This window comes from Pipistrellus hanaki, assembly GCF_964339955.1.
Source record: "Pipistrellus hanaki genome assembly, chromosome: 2".
Lineage (NCBI taxonomy): Eukaryota > Metazoa > Chordata > Mammalia > Chiroptera > Vespertilionidae > Pipistrellus > Pipistrellus hanaki.
Genome location: NC_140504.1, coordinates 38636259 through 38654634, shown reverse-complemented (window position 1 = coordinate 38654634; position 18376 = coordinate 38636259). Strand labels below are relative to the sequence as shown.

General features: G+C 38.0%; 1 protein-coding gene across 4 annotated transcripts in view; it reads right to left on the bottom strand.

The window, feature by feature from the left end:
- Nucleotides 1-4305: 4305 nt before the first annotated feature.
- Nucleotides 4306-18376, bottom strand: part of KLHL24 (kelch like family member 24) — a 42240-nt gene continuing 28169 nt past the window's right edge. For all 4 annotated transcript variants that reach the window (XM_084874202.1, XM_084874203.1, XM_084874204.1 and 1 more), the window contains 3 exons: nt 16588-16776; nt 14986-15174; nt 4306-9488 (listed from right to left, as the gene is read on the bottom strand). In XM_084874202.1, coding sequence (XP_084730328.1) covers nt 9288-9488; nt 14986-15174; nt 16588-16776 — 579 coding nt within the window. In that variant the 3' untranslated portion in view covers nt 4306-9287. The remainder of the gene's footprint in view (nt 9489-14985; nt 15175-16587; nt 16777-18376) is intronic.

Sequence of the window (18376 nt, the reverse complement as noted above, 5' to 3'; positions counted from 1 at the left end):
TTCGATTCCGGTCAAGGGCATGTACCTTGGTTGCGGGCACATCCCCAGTAGGGGGTGTGCAGGAGGCAGTTGGTCGATGTTCCTCTCTCATCGATGTTTCTAGCTCTCTATCCTTCTCCCTTCCTCTCTGTAAAAAAAAAACCACCACAATAAAATATTTATTTTTTAAAAAGTCACAGCTTTATTGAGACATAATTTATGTATAATCTAATTAACCACTTATATACATTTTACTAACTATGCAGATGTTGGGGCATGGGTACCAGGTAGGGGTTAGGGAGCAGTACCAGAGTAAGTCAGGAATAGAAGATTGGATAGCAATCCCTTAGTGCTTCCACTTAGCATAACAAGAGAGGCAGTAGCTGTGACCCAAACCGGGGATCACTGAAGGACTTTGGAGACTTTATAATTTGCCCTGTTCCCTTTTTTTAAACACATCCCTTCTGCCTCCCATAGTGATTATCAGTCAAATAAATATCCATTACCTACTCTGTTCCAGGCATTTTGCCAGGTCCTGGGGACAGAGTTAGGATAAAAAGATAGACTTGGTTCTTGTCCTCAAAGAGTGAAAAATAAACCCACTTGGGGAATCAGGAGAGACTTCTTAGACAAGGTAGCATTTGAGAGGGACTCAGAACCAAAGAGAAGGTTGCTTCTGAACCTAAATTTAGACAGAAACCCAAAACCTAATGATAAGGTCAAGGAAAGTCACTATCTGTTATAGAAGATGCCAGGAAATCATTAGAAATGATTTAACAAATATTGATGAGACATTTCCGTTTTAGGCAGTCAAAATAGGTCATTTGCCTTTGGCACTCTACTTTCTAGCCATAGTCTGTCTCCTTTCCCTTTTCAGCGACCTTGAGCTTTCCGAAACTATCCACTAAGCCTTGGGTAGGATGGGTTTCTTGAAGAAAAGAGTTTATACAAAGTCTAAAAAAGTGTCACAGCTTTATTGAGACATAATTTATATATCACCTAATTAACCCACCTTATTATATATTTTACTAACTACCAGCATCTTACCCTGTTACGCCCAGATTTCGTGATCCCCAAGGACCAACAGGGAGCAGAGTCCGATGCAAAGAACAAAAGAGCCTCTTATCCATGCTAGCATGGGCTCTGTCCCACTCACACCGACATTGGCGGAAGAGCGTGAGCTTCAACAGATCAAGGGGTTTTATAGGGGTGGTGATGTCACTGCTTTGGCTGACCCTGACTGGTTGGGTGAGGGCTAGGGTCCAGTTAGAAAATGGAGGATAGCTCCGCCCTGCCCCACAGTACAAAATGGAGTCAGGAGTTAGCCCCGCCCTGCTCTGCCCTCTCAACCCCAACTGATCCTTTCTCCTGACTGATTTCTAGGCTAGAGGTTCTTCTTTTTTTTTTTTTTCTTTTTTTTAAAATATATTTTATTGATTTTGTACAGAGAGGAAGGGAGAGAGATAGAAAGCTAGAAACATCGATGAGAGAGAGTCATCGATCAGCTGCCTCTTGCACACCCCCTACTGGGGATATGCCGGCAACCAAGGTACATGCCCTTGACCGGAATGGAACCCGGGTCCCTTCAGTCCCCAACCCAACGCTCTATCCATTGAGCCAAACCGGTCTCGGCTAGGCTAGAGGTTCTTGGCCCTCACCTCACTTTGAAGAATCTATAGTCTCAGGGAGGGAGGTAAAGAGTCAAGTAGACAGAAAAGTGTGCTGACAGAAGTATAAGGAGAGGATAATGGGAGCACACAGGAGCTTATTTATTTATTTAAAAATAAATCTTTATTGTTCGTATTATTACAAAAGTTCCTCTTTTTTTTTTTTTTTTTTTTTTTTTCCCTCCATAGGAGCTTATTTAACTCAGACAAAAGCTGCCCTGAGGAAATGAATCTTGCTCTCTCTGAGAATGTGGGAGATAGCTAGAGGCCAGGGATTCCAGCAGAAGGAAGCCAAGGCACAGAGATAAGCCCAGGAAACATTCCTCCCCACCCCCACACAGCCAAGATTTGGGGAATTCCATGTTGTATTTATTTTGGCAACAAGCAAAGCTTGAAAATTTCAGATCAGCCAGCCAGGTATATAAACTAGGCAGTGGTCGGCAAACTCCTTAGTCAACAGAGCCAATTATCAGCAGTACAATTGAAATTTCTTTTGAGAGCCAAATTTTTTAAACTTAAACTTCTTCTAATGCTACTTTTTCAAAATAAACTCGCCCAGGCCGTGGTATTTTGTGGAAGAGCCACACTCAAGGGGCCAGAGAGCCGCATGCGGCTTGCGAGCCACAGTTTGCTGACCATGGAATTAAGAGTGTCAACCAGTTATTTCAACAAGTTATTTTCTTTCTTTCTTTCTTTTTTAAAAAAAAAAAATTAAAAAAAAAATATATATATATTTTATTGATTTTTTTTACAGAGAGGAAAGGAGAGAGATAGAGAGCCAGAAACGTCAATGAGAGAGAAACATTAACCAGCTGCCTCCAATGCACATGCCCTTGACCGGAATTGGTTGCCCCGCAACCAATGCACATGCCCTTGACCAGAATCGAACCTGGGACCCTTCAGTCCGCAGACCGACGCTCCACCACTGAGCCAAACCGGTTTCAGCAACAAGTTATTTTCTCTTTAAATGTTTTTATTGGTTTCAGACAGAGGAAGGGAAGAGATAAAAACATCAATGATGAGAATCTTGATCAGCTGCCTCCTTCATGCTCTTTACTGGGGATTGAGTCTGCAAGCCCAGCATGTGCCCTGATGGGAATCAAACTGGACCACTGGATCCTAATCACTCACCTGCCTGCCTGATTGCCCCTAACTCCCTGCCCCGCCCCCCTCCCCAGGCCTGGTCACTCCTCATACCCCATACCCTCCAGCCTGGTTGTGCCATGCAGCCTGCTTATTTATTTAGTCATTTGTTTGTCCCTCACTAACCCTCCCCGCCCTCCCCCCCTCCGGCTGGCCTGGTTATAGGCAGCCATATTGTGAGGGTGGGACAATTTGCATACTACCTCTTTATTATATAGGATAAGCAATCCTTGCCTGGCTGGCATGACTCAGTGGTTAAGCATTGACCTATGAACCAGGAAGTCAAGGTTTGATTCTGGGTCAGGGCATATGCCTGGGTTGCAGGAGGCAATTGACCAATGATTCTCTATCATCATTGATGTTTCTCTCTCTCCCTCTCCCTTCTTCTCTGAAATCAATAAAAATGTATTTTAAAAAACCAACAAAAACAAATATAAGCAATCCTTGTAGTTACTTTATGAACACACCAGTGCAGAGGAACATGCTTCCCCAAAAAGGCGGACTTGTTTTCAGTACTGACTCTTAATGTTGCCCAGGTGTCGGGGAGTGTGACTTTGATATGTAAATCCAGTCAGGCCTACTCAAGAACGCAAATAAGATCCTTTGATCCTAACTTTTGGTGAAACCCCCTGGTGTTTGGGGGTATAAACAAACACACTGCTTTGGCTCTGGGTCCCTGTCCCTCCATCAGAAGAGGGCAGCGTCTCACCCAGCTTCCAGCTTTGATTCTATCTCTGCGTCTTCTTTTATTTCTCAATCCCCAGCCACCTCTGTTCAGAACCGGTTCATCTTTCTTTCTGTGCTTGACGGGGAAAAGGGAGATCCCCGCCATATCTGGCCCCCCCCGCCACACACCAGTAAATACACACATATATTAATACGTATTTCACCCCTACCCCTTTTCCACACAACCATTTGGATATCTATACTAATAAAAGGGTAATATGCTAATTAGACTGGACATCCTTCTGGACAAAGCCATGGTGGTGGGGGCCGAGGCAGAGGCGATTAGGGGTGACCAGGCCAGCAGGGGGAGGCAGTTAGGGGCAACCAGACAGGCAGGCAAAGTGGTTAGGGGCGATTAGGCAGGTAGGCAGGTGAACGGTTAGGAGTCAGTGGTCCTGGATTGGAGAGGGATCTCTGATGGCTGGTTTTGGCCCACAGGGATTGGGCCTAAACCGGCCGTTGGACATCCCCCCAGGGGTCTTGGAATGGAGAGGGTGCAGGCCAGGCTGAGGACCCCCCCATGCATGAATTTCATGCACTGAACCTCTAGTATTTAAAATAAAATAGAACAACAGCCTTGAATGGCATTCTCAGTGGTTAAGAGTGTTGGCCTGTACATTAAGGGTTTTGGATTCAATTTCCAGTTGAGGTGAGAGCGGGAGGCAACCAATTGATGTGTCTCCCTCAAGTGGATGAATCTCTTTCTCTCTCTCAATCTCCCTCCCCTCTCTAAAAATCAACAGAAAAAAATATCCTTGGGTGAGGATTCACAAAAAAACAAAACAACAAATTTTTGGTAAACAAAATTTAATACACCCATATAATCAAGTAATAATGGTTAAAAGACATTTTATTAGATACAACTTTTAAAAAACACTATGCACAAAATATATTTAAACAAAACATGTAAGTATTAATGTGCTACAACTGAACTGAGAACAAAGAAATACAAAGCCTTGTTTTCTCTCTCCACTGTGAAGACCCTAGAGAGCCTCCAATTGAAGGCAAATGACATTTGCCCATTCTGTACGAGTTCTAAAGCATACTATACTTTTGTTCAATTCTGTAATCGTGTTGTCTCAGATAGCTCCAGAAACTTCAACAAAAATTTAAATGAAGAAACCATGGAAGGGTGTTGGAGGTGGGGGGGTGGGGGAGAGTAAGAACTTTTCCAAGAAAGTTAACCGAAAAAGTCTGTAGAGAGGAAAAAAAAAAAAAAAAAAAAAAAAAAGAACAGTATATAAAGGAACAAAAAAAAAATTTACTTTTCTGACATTGGATGTAGATATTGCAAATGATGTTTTCAAGGGCTTAGTAATCTATGTAAGATTGATGGTTTTTCCTGAATATTTTAAAAAGCACCTTGGTATAAAAACAAACAAACAAAAACCCAAACCAAAAAATATAATAAAACTCCAAACACCCAACCACCTTTCTTAACATTCTCATTCTGCCAAGCAACCATACAGCTGGTGCTAATTAAAAAGTCGAAGGAGAACTAAAATTAAAAAAAAATTTTTTAAGAGATTTACTCTATAGGAAACAAATATGAAACTTTTCTAAGGTTAAGCTTTATTTAGGTTGAAAAAAAGTTGAAGTAGCACTGGGAGAACTTAAGGCACAAATTCAGATGCAGTCATTTAAAAAATATTAAAATTCTTTTCTTTGGAATAATATGATATATAAAATAAGTTATGACTAATGCTGTTTTAAAAATTATGTATGATGACCATCTTTAGCACTTAGTAAATTTAATATCTAGGCAATCACACAAATGTAAAACATTTATATAAAATATTTTAAAATGTTTGAAGTATGTTGAAAATGTCTCTGGAATTCTCAATTCACACTCTTGGCTCAAGTGGTTTCTAGTGAGTAACATTAGATATGACAATAAGTATAGCTAGCTAGTCAAACCTACTGCCCTAAAGGTCAAACAAATTGCCCCATTCTGGTCACATGATGTGGTGAATATATTTACTTAACTAAAAGGAATAATGGGTTGAGGTGATGTAAACCTGGCTTTTAATATAATGCACAACAAATTCTAATAAGGCCAAAATTATATTGAGGTTAACTGGTGTCTTGAGTTTACTAAAATAAAGGCTGTCCACAGGAAGCCTTTAACAGAAATCATCTTATCACATGGCACCATATAAACAGCAATTTTTATTCTTTAAAAATACAGTCTGGAATAGATGTCTTTTCCACATCTATGTCTCAAGACACCACAGGCACACATGAACAACTTGACCCCTTTCTTTTCATGTATAAGTTCTCACAGCAATTAAAAAAAAAAAAAATCTATTGCCTGTCCAGGGTGGCTCAGTGGTTGAGCATCAATCTATGAACCAAGAGGTCACAGTTCCATTCAGGGTCAGGGCACATGCCTGGGTTGTGGGCTTGATCCCCAGTATGGGGCATGCAGGAGGCAGCCAACCAATGATTCCTTCTCATCACTGATGTTTTTATTTCTCTCGCCCTCTCCCTTTCTCTCTGAAATCAATTAAAAAAAAAAAATCTATTGCCATAGCCAGACAACATGGGAAAAAACAACAACCCACACTCAATACACCTGGTTTGCATACTGACAAAAGTAGTATAATTGAACCTTTGTCTTTCCTGAGTTTCAAGAAGAGTTTTTGACAGTAGAGATATATAAACAATTCATATTCACTAAGAGAAAATGTATCAGTCCACAAAACATTTTCATCTTCCTAAATACAAAAGAATGAATGTTCAACCACTGCTATGTGTGAAGCCCTTTACCGAATTAAATTTACTCTAGAACCATGAACTGAAGGTTACTTAGTTATGACACTTTAAACCCCCCAAATAAGCAAACTGATAACTTAATACCCTCCCTGAGTATATACATGATTTTTCTTAAACACCTCTTTAAATGGAGTAAATATCTATATTTTAGTCATCTAGGGGAAAAAAGGTTATTTAAAATCTACCAGGCTACCAATTCATACCTGTGCAGTCAAGTCAGTGGGAAGATTAGAGTAGAAAAGGGAGTTCTGGGGTAAAAATCAGACCACTCTATTGTCACTCACACATGGAAAAGGATTAAAGTTCATGAAAAAACAAACTGTACTTTTCTGTTGACCCACAAAACTTACTTTCAATTCCCTTCCCCACTGAGTGGGTTTAGCAAATGCATCTCTACCTCCAATTTGTTTTCTGACCTTGTAAAACCCTGTTTTATGTAGATTCTGGCTATATACAAGTATGCATACGAATACTTATCATGTACTTTTAAATGTAAAAAAAGTAATCTAGAAATTCCCAAATAAAAAATCTTCTGAAATGGAATTTAATAAGGTCAATTATTTTTTAATTTATGTGCTTTTTCCCCCCTGATCATTACAAACTTATTCAACTCTTGGTGTTTGTCCTAGTATATATGTGTGCACATGACCATACTCTCTACATACATACACATGTATAGTATACATACACATTAACCCAAAGGCTTATATAAGCATTACCTATCAAAAAAGAAAATTTGTCAACTATGTGATGACAGTATGAATATAATCTGATCAATTTGGTAGATATATCATATTTCGTTTTTAAATACTAATTATATCTAAAAATTTTTTTTTTTTTTTAAAAGGCTAACACTATTATTTACCAACAATCAGTAAAGGAAGATAAATAAAGAAAATTAAAATATCATTTGGGTAACTTTAAAAATAGTTCTTTAATTTCCTAGTATAACTAAGTTCTTGGTTTGAATATTTAATTGATGTAGTTTTAAATTATGTATAAAAAAATTAAACAATATTGGTATGAGGTCATGTTTAAACAAATTCTGTTCTATTGAATTTCATTCCAAATTACTACAATGAACATATGGATATTAAAATAAATGAATAACAAAATACAATAGATAAAAGTACCAGAATACAAGTTACCTTGAGAAAATATTTTTTATGTGAAATGTCTGTATTTATGAATGGGCATGATCTTAGAAATAAACATGAAGTAACAAGTATCATCTGTATAATCCTCAGCATTTACACTTTTCTCATACATTACCTCATATACTGCAAAGAATTTCTGAACTAAATAGTTACCACTATCTACACAAAGGATATAATGCAAAAGTAGATATTTACTCAAAAATTAAAACAAGTATTCTAACAGTCCATACAATTATTTTTCAATTAAAATGTCAGAAAGTTGTTTTCTGAATTGCTCTGATAATTATCACAAAAAGGTATAGATCATCTAAAATTATGATTTGAAAAGTAAAATTTCCTTAAAAATTTGTAAGTTTTTTAGAATTTTCCTCAGAATTCTGATTCCAGCTAAGCATTCAAGTTGATGCCATGTAGTTTACTTGAAATCTCTGTTATCATTCTAGGATAATAAAATTAAGCTTATCAATGTTAATTTTTTTATTACTACCTTGGTTTTAAATGTGGTGACATTCCAAACATATATTTGCAACATATCTCCTATGACAAGGACCATATTAATTTTAATGTATAAAGACAATAGTGCCTGGGAAGTTCAAACATAGGCGGCTACCTGGAACATCCCTAAAATGTTATAAATTACACTGGTCCACCGAGAAATAACAGTCACTTATGCTGTAGTTCCTGCTGCTCCATTTGCCTTAGAAAATTTAAGTTCATCCCTGAATACTAGTTAAGTTTTATAAACTGGAGTTGGAAAATCTAGACGAAGGCAATTTGTTGTATAGAAGCTTGAGACTTTTGATCAGTAATTTACACAATGGTACCAAATGAGATTAGAAGACTGCAATTACTGCCATTGGTTTATTCAGACTGTTAATTAAAAAAAAAAAAAGGGCCCAGTTAGGTGGTCCCTGGTTTATCCTTTAAAGACAACTTAATTGTAGAGATTCCCAGGACTTTAGCGGGCCACATGAAAGTAGGATGACCAGAGAAGTCCTCACCCAAAGCACCATATTAATGAGGTCAAACCCTACTGGGCTCGGGAGAAGACCTGTCCCTGCTTTCCATAGGACAATATTACAAAATGGATTTCAACTCCTTTGCCAGGTTCACGAAAAGGAACCTCTTTAAGAGGCATTAGAGAGGATACGCTAAATACTGGAGTAACCTGTCATTTTAACGGCATCTGCTTTTCTATCTTCTACCCAATCTCTTCTCAAGAATACACTTAAGACAGCAATTCTAAGCATAAAGTAATAATTTGGTATCTTACTCAAATTGCTGTCACCACATTTTTATCAATTATAGAAAAAAAATCCTTTCAATAAAATTAATCAGTTTGAATATATTTTTAGTGACAAAGATTTTGAAAATTGATTTTTTCCCTCCTTAGGATGTGGTATAAGCATTACGTGATTCAACCTAAATGAAGCCTTAAGTCATGCAATTTTCTAACTGTCTATATGACAAAATAAGGAATACACAGTCTTTCAGATAAACATACATAAATGAAGAGACCATTCACAAGTTCCTAAAAGGTAATCAGACAGTATCTCCTATTCCACATAGGTTTCTCACAAATATTTACAAAGATGCATTTTCAAAGCCCAAGCAACACCACCATTATCTTCAACAACAATCCAAGCCCCTTGTATTTTCCAATTGCAGGGAAGGCTTTACTACAGTTTGAAAGGTTGATATTTTGGGGAGAAAGGCACCACGATTACTATTTTTACTTTTTGTGCATATGGCAGAAAGGAGATATGCCAAGGTCCCACTCCGGAGCTTTTGAAACCTCTCGTCTTGGATCGGTGTGGTTCTTGGGTGAAGAATCCTGGTGTTAGAGCTTAAAGCATTTCTCATTGTATCTGTGGATAGTCACACAGCCATGATAGGACACGGGCCTGGGCATCGCAGCTACCCCTGTGATGATGCTCGTTGCAGGATCATAACAGAGAATAGTGTCTGTGGCTTCTCCATTTTCCCGTCTTCCACCCAGGATATATATTTTACCGTTACACACAGACATACCACAGTTTTCCTGTTTTAAAAAACACATAAAAAAATCTCACATTAATTGTTGAAAGTAAGAGATTTGGTAGCAGCTGAAAAGTAAAATAAGACATGCTTTAACACTGTCAATAAAAGGAGACATGAAATAGCTCCCTTTTGCTGAACTTTTACTCTATGTGTGAGTGGTGATTTTGCATGGATGAAGTGAGTGTTAAGTAAAATATATTTAGTAATTGGGCCAAGTTGTAGGGGGTGAAGCGAGGGTGGTGGGCTGGGAAATGGGTTTTAACCTAATGATAACCGAAAGAAAACATATTTGAAGAGCTTGGCTTGCTTCTTCTATTACAGGAAGATTCTTTATTATAGGAAGTGGCTATAATATGATTAGGATAGTATCTTCGGGTATAAAAGAATTAGTGAGTCTGCCCGGGTAGCTCAGTTGGGTAGAGCATTGTCCCGATATGCTAAGGTTGCGGGTTTGATCTCTGGTCAGGGCACATACAAGAAGCAATCAATGGCCAAAACTGGTCTTGCTCAGTGGATAGAGTGTCGGCCTGCTGACTGAGGGGTCCAGGGTTTGATTCCAGTCAGAGGCATATGCCTTGGTTGCGGGCACATCCCCAGTGGGGGGGGAGGGGGGGAAGGGTGCAAGAGTCAGCTGATCGATGTTTCTAGCTCTCTATTCCTCTCCCTCTCTGTAAAAAATCAATAAAATATATTAAAAGAAAAAAGAAGCAACCAATGCATGTGTAAATAAATAGAAAAACAATTTAATGTTTCTTACTCTCTCCCCTTTCTCTCTAAAAAATAAATATAATAATTAAAAAAGAATGAGTACTTAAAAATGCCTATATTATAGTTCATATACACCCAAAATGACTTGGCTAATTATCGTGAGTGACCTAACCCATGAATTGTACCAATTATGTGCCAAACTATAACATTTTTCATCTAAAGTACAAAGCTATGCCCAGCCAGTGTGGCTCAGTGGTTGAGCGTCGACCTATGAACCAGGAGATCACGTTTCGATTCCGGGTCAGGGCACGATCCCCGGTGTGGGGCATGCAGGAGGTAGCCGATCGAAGATCCTCTCATTATTGATGTTTTTATCTCTCTCTCCCTTCCTCTCTGAAATCAATTAAAAAAACCACACACACACACACATATATATATATATATATTTTAGCTAAAGCCGAAGCCGAAACCGAAACCGGTTTGGCTCGGTTCATAGAGTGTCGGCCTGTGGACTAACGGGCCCCAGGTCAATTCCGATCAAAGGCATGTGCCTTTGTTGCGAGCGCATCCCCAGTGGGGAGTGTGCAGGAGGCAGCTGATCGATGTTCTCTCTTATCGATATTTCTGACTTTCTATCCCTCTCCCTTTCTCTCTGTAAAAAAAAAAAAAAAAAAAAAAATCAATAAAATATATTTAAAAATATATATTTTTAAAGTACACAAGCTCTTTCTATTAAATTCTAAAAGTTGTTACTACAATAAAAAATAACATCCTGCCCAGCTAGTGTGGCTCAGTGGTTGAGCATCGACTTATGAACCAGGAGATCACAGCCCAATTCCCAATCAGGGCACAAGCCCAGGTTGCAGGCTTGCTCCCCAGTTAAGGGGTGCCCAGGAGGCAGCCGATCAATGACTCTCATCATTGATGTTCTATCTCTCTTTCCCTCTCCCTTCCTCTCTGAAATCAATAAAAATATACTTAAAAACACACACCCACAAAAAAAAAAATCCTTAGTTTCCAGGGCTAAGCAAACCCTCATGACTAAACCTTACAGTCACTTTTATGATGATTCTTAAACTACATTGTTAATAGGATCTTGTTATTAACATCATTTCAGATAATAATGCTCAGAATTAAACCAAACAAGCAACCCTGAAATAGTTATACTTTCGTATCAGGAAATTACATGTACTATAGATTAAAATGAAACACAATCCTAATACTGTAAAAAAAAACAAATCAATAATCCTCTCCTTAATTATTATTATTTATATTCCTTAGGCTTAAATGCCAACAATAAAGAAAAAGAGAATCATATTTCATTTATTATTTTAAACTTTAATGACACTTTAAATTAAATAACTGGTCTACTGAAAAAAGATTAAAAAAATCATAATTGAATTAAAATCCCACAATATTTTTAAAGGATGTTTCTGATAAAAATTAAAATGCAAAATGTTTAAAATAGCAAACTGTGGCTTTTATGAATTATGCAAAGTCAAGAAGCATGAAAATAGTGAGAGAAAAAAGGCTGGGTCCATTTGGACTGCAAAACAAACGAACAAAAAACCCAATTTTTTTTAGCTCTTTTAAGCATTTAAGAAAATGTAGCCCTAACTGGTTTGGCTCAATGGATAGAGCGTTGGCCTGTGGACTGAAGGGTCCCAGATTTGATTCTGGCCAAGGGCACATGCCTGGGTTGCAGGCTCGATCCCCAGTAGGGGGCATGCAGGAGGCAGCCAGTCAATGATTTCCTCTCATCATTGATGTTTATATCTCTCTCTACCTCTCCCTTCCTCTCCAAAATCAATAAAATATATTAAAAATAAAAAAAAGAAAGGAAGAAAAGAAAATGTAGCCTTGGATTCAAATAACTGTCTACCATGAAATTAGATGATTTATCGTTTCTTAGTGAACACAGAAGCCAGAAAAGGCAAGAGGAGCTAAGGGAACAGTATGAACTAAGGCAAGAACACATAAGATCTATATAGGATATATTAGATCTTATAGTAGATATAAAATAATAGATATTAATATAATTGTAGATATTAAATGGTAGATATTAATATAATTGAGGTATAGTTGCAGAAAGTGAAGCTAAGAAGGCAAGCAGAGGTCAGCCAACACAGGCTTAGAATAGAAGGAAGTAGGAAAATTTTGGATTTTACTCAATAGTTTCCAATCAGAGGAGAGACATGATTATTACATTTATTGGAAAATAATTGGCGGCAAAATGGGTTAGAGAAGCAAGACATTAGTCAAAGGAACACTAGATTATTATTGCTTCAGTTTAGGTAGGAACTGATAAGAACTTGAACAAAAGCAAGAATGGAAATGGAAAAGAATAGGAGAAACTCTGAGAACTGATAGGCTAGATTGATCGAATATAAAAGAGAAGAAAATCTAGGAAGTTTTCTAGCTGTGAATTAATAAGCCTGATGCTCGAGATTGTGCAAGGGGCTCAGCCCTTGCAGCTGTGGCTTTGTCCTGAAGGTCGTCTGGCTGTCCAGTCTAATTAGCATATTACACTTAATTATTATAGACAGAAAATGTGTGTGTATATTTGTCTCTGGCCCCACGTTTCTGATACAGAGCGTCTAAATTCCTTGGAATTTCCTGGGTGATAGGAGTGTCTTTTGCTCTAATGAGGTGACTCTTGGTGGGTTCCTGGCTGGGGGCTGGTCGCCAGAAAGGTGAAGCCATGATTAGAGAAGGGAGACGGGCTGGAAACTGAGTTAATAATTTATCACGCCTACATGATCTCCAAAGTATGGGATTTGGAGTGTTCAGGTTGTTGACACATCCGTGTGCTGGAAAGGTGGCACATCCCAACTGCACAATGACAGGAGCTCCTCTGCTTGGGGCCCTTCTGGACCTCATTCTATACACCTCTTCACCTGGTTGTTCACCTGTATCCTTTAGAACACCCCTTTACACAATAAACCAGGAAACAAAAAAGAATGTTTCTCTGAATTCAGTGAGCTGTTCAAACAAATTATTAAAGGTGGGAACCTGGATTTTTAGCTGGTAGATCAGAAATACTGGGGACAACCTAGACTTGTGATTGGCATTTGAAGCAGGGACAGTCTAGTGCAGGTGTCGGCAACCTGCGGCTCTTTTGAAGCTTTACCGCGGCTCCGACAACTTGCAAGCCTGTGTGAAAATGAAGGTAACGTCTTACAGCCCTGATGTGCAGACACTGTGCACTGAGGTTCAGGAGCAAAAATCCCATTAACCAGGTAAATTAAATATTTTAATTAGCTATTAACTTGCAAAAATATATTTTACATTGTTAAGTGAAAAAGTCCTTTTTTTCTTCAGATTGACAGCTAACTGCATGGTCCGGTATACAGCATTAAGGTAAGAAACAATATATGCAGTGTTATATTTGTTTTAAATGTCGCAATGGTTTTGCGGCTCCCAGGTTTTTTTTCCTTCTGAAACGGGTCCAAGTGGCTCTTTATGTCTTAAAGGTTGCAGACCCCTGGTCTAGTGGAACTGAGCCCTTGACTTGTGGAATCTAACACTAAGTCCAGGTAGATAGTGTCAGAACAGAATTGAATTGTAAGACACCCAGACTGTGAAGAAGTAACTGCTGTAGGAAAAAAACACATTTCTGGTGTCAGAAGTGTTTTGAGAGTAAGGGAGAAACAGGGTTTGTCCATTCACTAGCTTATTTGAAAACAGAAAAAGTAGGTTTGGGGAAGAACACTCATGGAAAATCCTATATAATAAAAAGCTAATATGCAAATCGACCAAATGGCTGAACGACCAGTCATTATGACATGCACTGACCACCAGGAGGCAGACGCTCAATGCAGTAGCTGCCCCCTGGTGGTCAGTGCGCTCCCACAGGGGGTGTGCCGCTCAGCCAGCAGCTAGGCTCACGACTGGCAAACGCAGCAGTGGTGCTCCTCGGCAATTGGTCATTCCCCGGGGGCTCCTGGATGGCAAGAGGGTGCAGGCCGGGCTGAGGGACCCCTTCTGAGTGCATGAATTTTGTGCACTGGGCCTCTAGTATCAAATAAGCAGCTTGAAATTTGAGTCTGGAGCACAAAAGAGAGGCTTTAATGGAGATACAGACTTTTAAGTCATCAGTATTGGGCAGTAGGTGAGATCATTCAGGAATAGAGTATCAACTGTGAAGAAGGGAGAGGGAAGAGGCTCAAGGAAAACCCATATTTAAAAGCTGTGTAGAAAAAAGATAAGCAAATATGAATGAGTCTGGGAGATAAGGAATGACCTTTGAGAGTATAAGATCTCTAGAGTGGTATGGGTAGAATCAGATTTCCAGCATCAGAACCATCATGCCTTTTGGCAGAAGAAAGAAGAGTGGAGCCATGAATCTAAAGGCTGAGGGGAGGCCTTTTTTTGGGAGCAGTGGTGGAGGGGGAGCAGGAAGATACAGGCCAGAGTGTGTGGATGAAAACACGATCAGCCATTTTCTTTGTAACAAATAAACAACTAGCTTCAGACTACACAAAGAAAAAACCAGTTTGGGAGCATTTCTTATCTTTTAAAATATGCAAGAGAGTGATAAGGACTAGAGCAGGGTCTGACAAAGGTCGAGGGGGAAAAAATCAACAGCTCAAGCACAATAGCTACTTTGCCATGGGATGGTAAAAAGTTTTTAAAAATTTATGAAATTTTTAAATTTCATAAATTTTTATGAAATTTAAAAATTTCAAGCACGCATGAAATATTTGAATACCAGAATTGTAATATATTCATAATTGTCATGTACTTAGTCCTCCTACATTCATTTTTCTTTAGGATTTTTATGTTATTACCTGCCGGCTGAATGTATTCTGTACGTGCATCCAGTAATCTTCAACTGGATCGTAACAGTATATTGCCTTGGTCAGTCCACCAGCAACATATATCAAGTTGTTTAAGGATACAGCTGTTATACATCTCTTGGCAATTGGAATAGCTGCACGAAGTAGCCAAGAATTGGTTTCTGGATCATAAGATTGAACCTAATAATACAAAGAAATGTTTAATTAAAATTTCTAAACAAAAATGTAAATTTGCTTAATAAAAAGCCTATCAAGGAAAACCATTATGGCTTGTCTCAGTTTTGGTTCTTCAATCACCTGATCTCACACATCTAGGGGAAATAATGAACAACGTAAACTGATGAACAAAAACAGACCCAGAGACAGAGAAGCAGCGATCAAGACTGCCAAACCTCAGAGAGAAGGTAAGGGAAGGTGGGGATAAGGGGGAGAGAGCAACCAAAGGACTTGTATGCATGCATATAAGCCTAACCAGTGGTCACGGACAACAGGGGGGTTGGGGCATACATGGGGAGGGGTTTGGGATGGGAATGGGGGGATGAGGACAATTATGTGATACCATAATCAATTAAAAAAGAAAAGAAAAAAAAGCCTATCAATATACAGAAACATGATTAAAAGTCAAACCCATTAATTCACAGAATTAAGGGAGTTAGCTTGATAGTGAACTATGAAATATGAAATTCTCAAATGTACATTTATTATCATCAAGCAGAATAAAGTAACAAACAGAGATTGCTTCCAGGAGGAATGGCTACCAAGTCTGCTTTACTTATTTCTATTAAAATGAATAGTTTAGATTTTTTAAAAAATTGTATTATATAGCATAACTATAATTTATAATAATCTGAATATCATTTCTTTTCACTTTTAGGGATATCTTTCTTCAAAAGAACATAAATAAATCTCAATTCAGTGAACTCTGAATGATAACAAATTCTGAATTAATGAATTTAAATATGCAACTTTTGACCACATTGTGTAAAGTTAATTTAGAAAAAAAATTAATTGATAAAATTCAGTTAACTATTGCTAAACCAATTAGGTAATAGACAGCTGTTTCCAGAATAAACTTTGTATTTCCTGAGATGTCAGCGTGGCATAAGTTCTTTTGTCCAAAAGTTCAACTGAAACGCAGCAAATTTGAACGATCCTCCTTTTATATTACAGAGGTTTCCTTTTCTCACCTTTGTTCTAAAAAATACTTGTAAAGTATGCAGAAAATGACCCAGTTGGAGGCGACATAATTAGTAACTGTGTCTTATCCTTTGCTAATTCATTTCCCAACTGTGTTTTGTACGAATAATTTTTCAATTCTGTTGACTATAGCAGTAAAAGGTTTAAAACAACTTATTTAGTACAAGATCTCAACATTGAGATTAGTCTCATTTCAAACAGATCACATCGTGCTTTTTACAGAAAAATGACAGATATATTAGAATCTCTTTAATAACTTGAAATTCAGTATTTTCCCTCAAGTACCAAGTTTTAAAAGGCCTTTCACTCTAAGAAACCTCGCTACCCCCTTGATAAGCCTTGCATATTTCTCTTTTTATATATCATTGGTAATTTCTGTAAGAGATCATGGCTTACCTTATCAGAACAAGTATTATCATCAGGTCCTCCACCAATCACAAACAGTTTGCCTACACAGCTGGTCACAGCAGGAGAACTCACTGCTTCCTTAAGGGGAGCAACTTCAGTCCATCGATTGGAAAAGGAATCGTAACATTCTACGCTGCTAAGTCTGTTCTGCCCATCATAGCCTCCAACAACATATACCTATATAAACACATGGGAAAGAATCTTAATTAACAAAGCTGGAATGCTGAACTAGTTGGCTAAACAATTAAGTGACCTCTCCCCTTTAAAGAGCAATTGATAACTATAACTGCAATATATTTAGCTCAGCTTCTGAAATTTTAAAAAATTTATCACCACCAAAGAGTCTTTTAGACATTTTTTCATAATAGCCTCCTCAATGAAATTTTAATACCACAGATAATTGTATATCTGTTTATGTACTGTATGTATATCTGTGCTTTATACATGAAACTACATTTTTTCTTACCCCTTCAAGAACAAATCTTCACCTCCTTAGGGATAATACTGCTTGAGCTAAGAATTACACGACTTAAGTTTAAATGCTCATACTCATGAATGATGAAAATATAAGATTATGATAAAGTAAGAAAGCTAGTAAATACAATACTAGGTAAGGATTACTAGACTGAGATCTTTGGAGGCAGGGCCGCTCTTGTTCGTATTTTATTTTATTTTTTAAAATGTATTTTTATTGTTTTCAGAGAGGAAGGGATAGGAAGAAAAAGATAGAAGCATCAATGATGAAAGAGAATCACTGCTTGGCTGCCTCCTGCATGTCCCTTACTGGGGACTGAGCTCCCAACCCAGGCATGTGCCCTTGACCAGAATCTTCAGTCCGCAGGCTAATGCTCTATCCCATGAGCCAAACCAGTTAGGGCTTGTTCTTCATTTTAATCTCTACAAGTACCTAGAAAAGTACCTGACACATAATGAACTCCATACTATATATTTCAAAGGGCTTTCATGTACATTTTATTTTCACAAATATTAGGAAGATAGGGCAAATTAATATCTTTATATGACAGATGATCTAATGAACAAGCCATTTATTAAATGACTTATATGTAGAATAGTCCATTAAACATAATGAGACATACAAGACACTTCTAACTAAAGGAGTTCTCCTGTTTAACATCCAAAGTTCTTTTAAAGGACAGTCATCATCAACTCTTCCCTCCACATCTAATTAACTATTAATACTTACTGAGTCTTCTTTCACAATATCTCTGACATCTGTCCCTTTCTTTTGTTTCCTGTTGCCATTATCCTCCCTCAGGGTCCATATCATTTCATACCTCTCAATTAAACTGGTCTCTAAACCACAGACTAATCTTACTAAAACACCTCACCAATTCCTTTTAATAGTTCAATAATGAATGCCTAAGGATCAAGGCTGTTATATATTATCATTGAAAGTCTGTGTTCCGCCAAATTTCCACAGCAGCCAATGCCATTTCTATCTTGCTTTTCTCACATTATGTTAAAAATGATCTGTTGGTGGGTTTGTTCTAACACCATGTAGTTCAGAGAGGCTAAGCAACTTACTCAAGGTTGTGCAGTTAGAAGGGATATGGAAATTGTCCTACAATGCAGCCAGTAGGACATAGGCTTTGAAGTCAGGAGAGGCAGCCAGACAATGTTAAGACTTTGGGCAATTTATACTCTCTGAGACTCAGTCCTAATTTCTTTTTATAAAAAAAGTTAATTGATTTTAGAGAGAGAGAGGAAGGAGATAGGGATGAGGACAGTGAGACAGGGAGGGGGGGAGAGAGAGAGA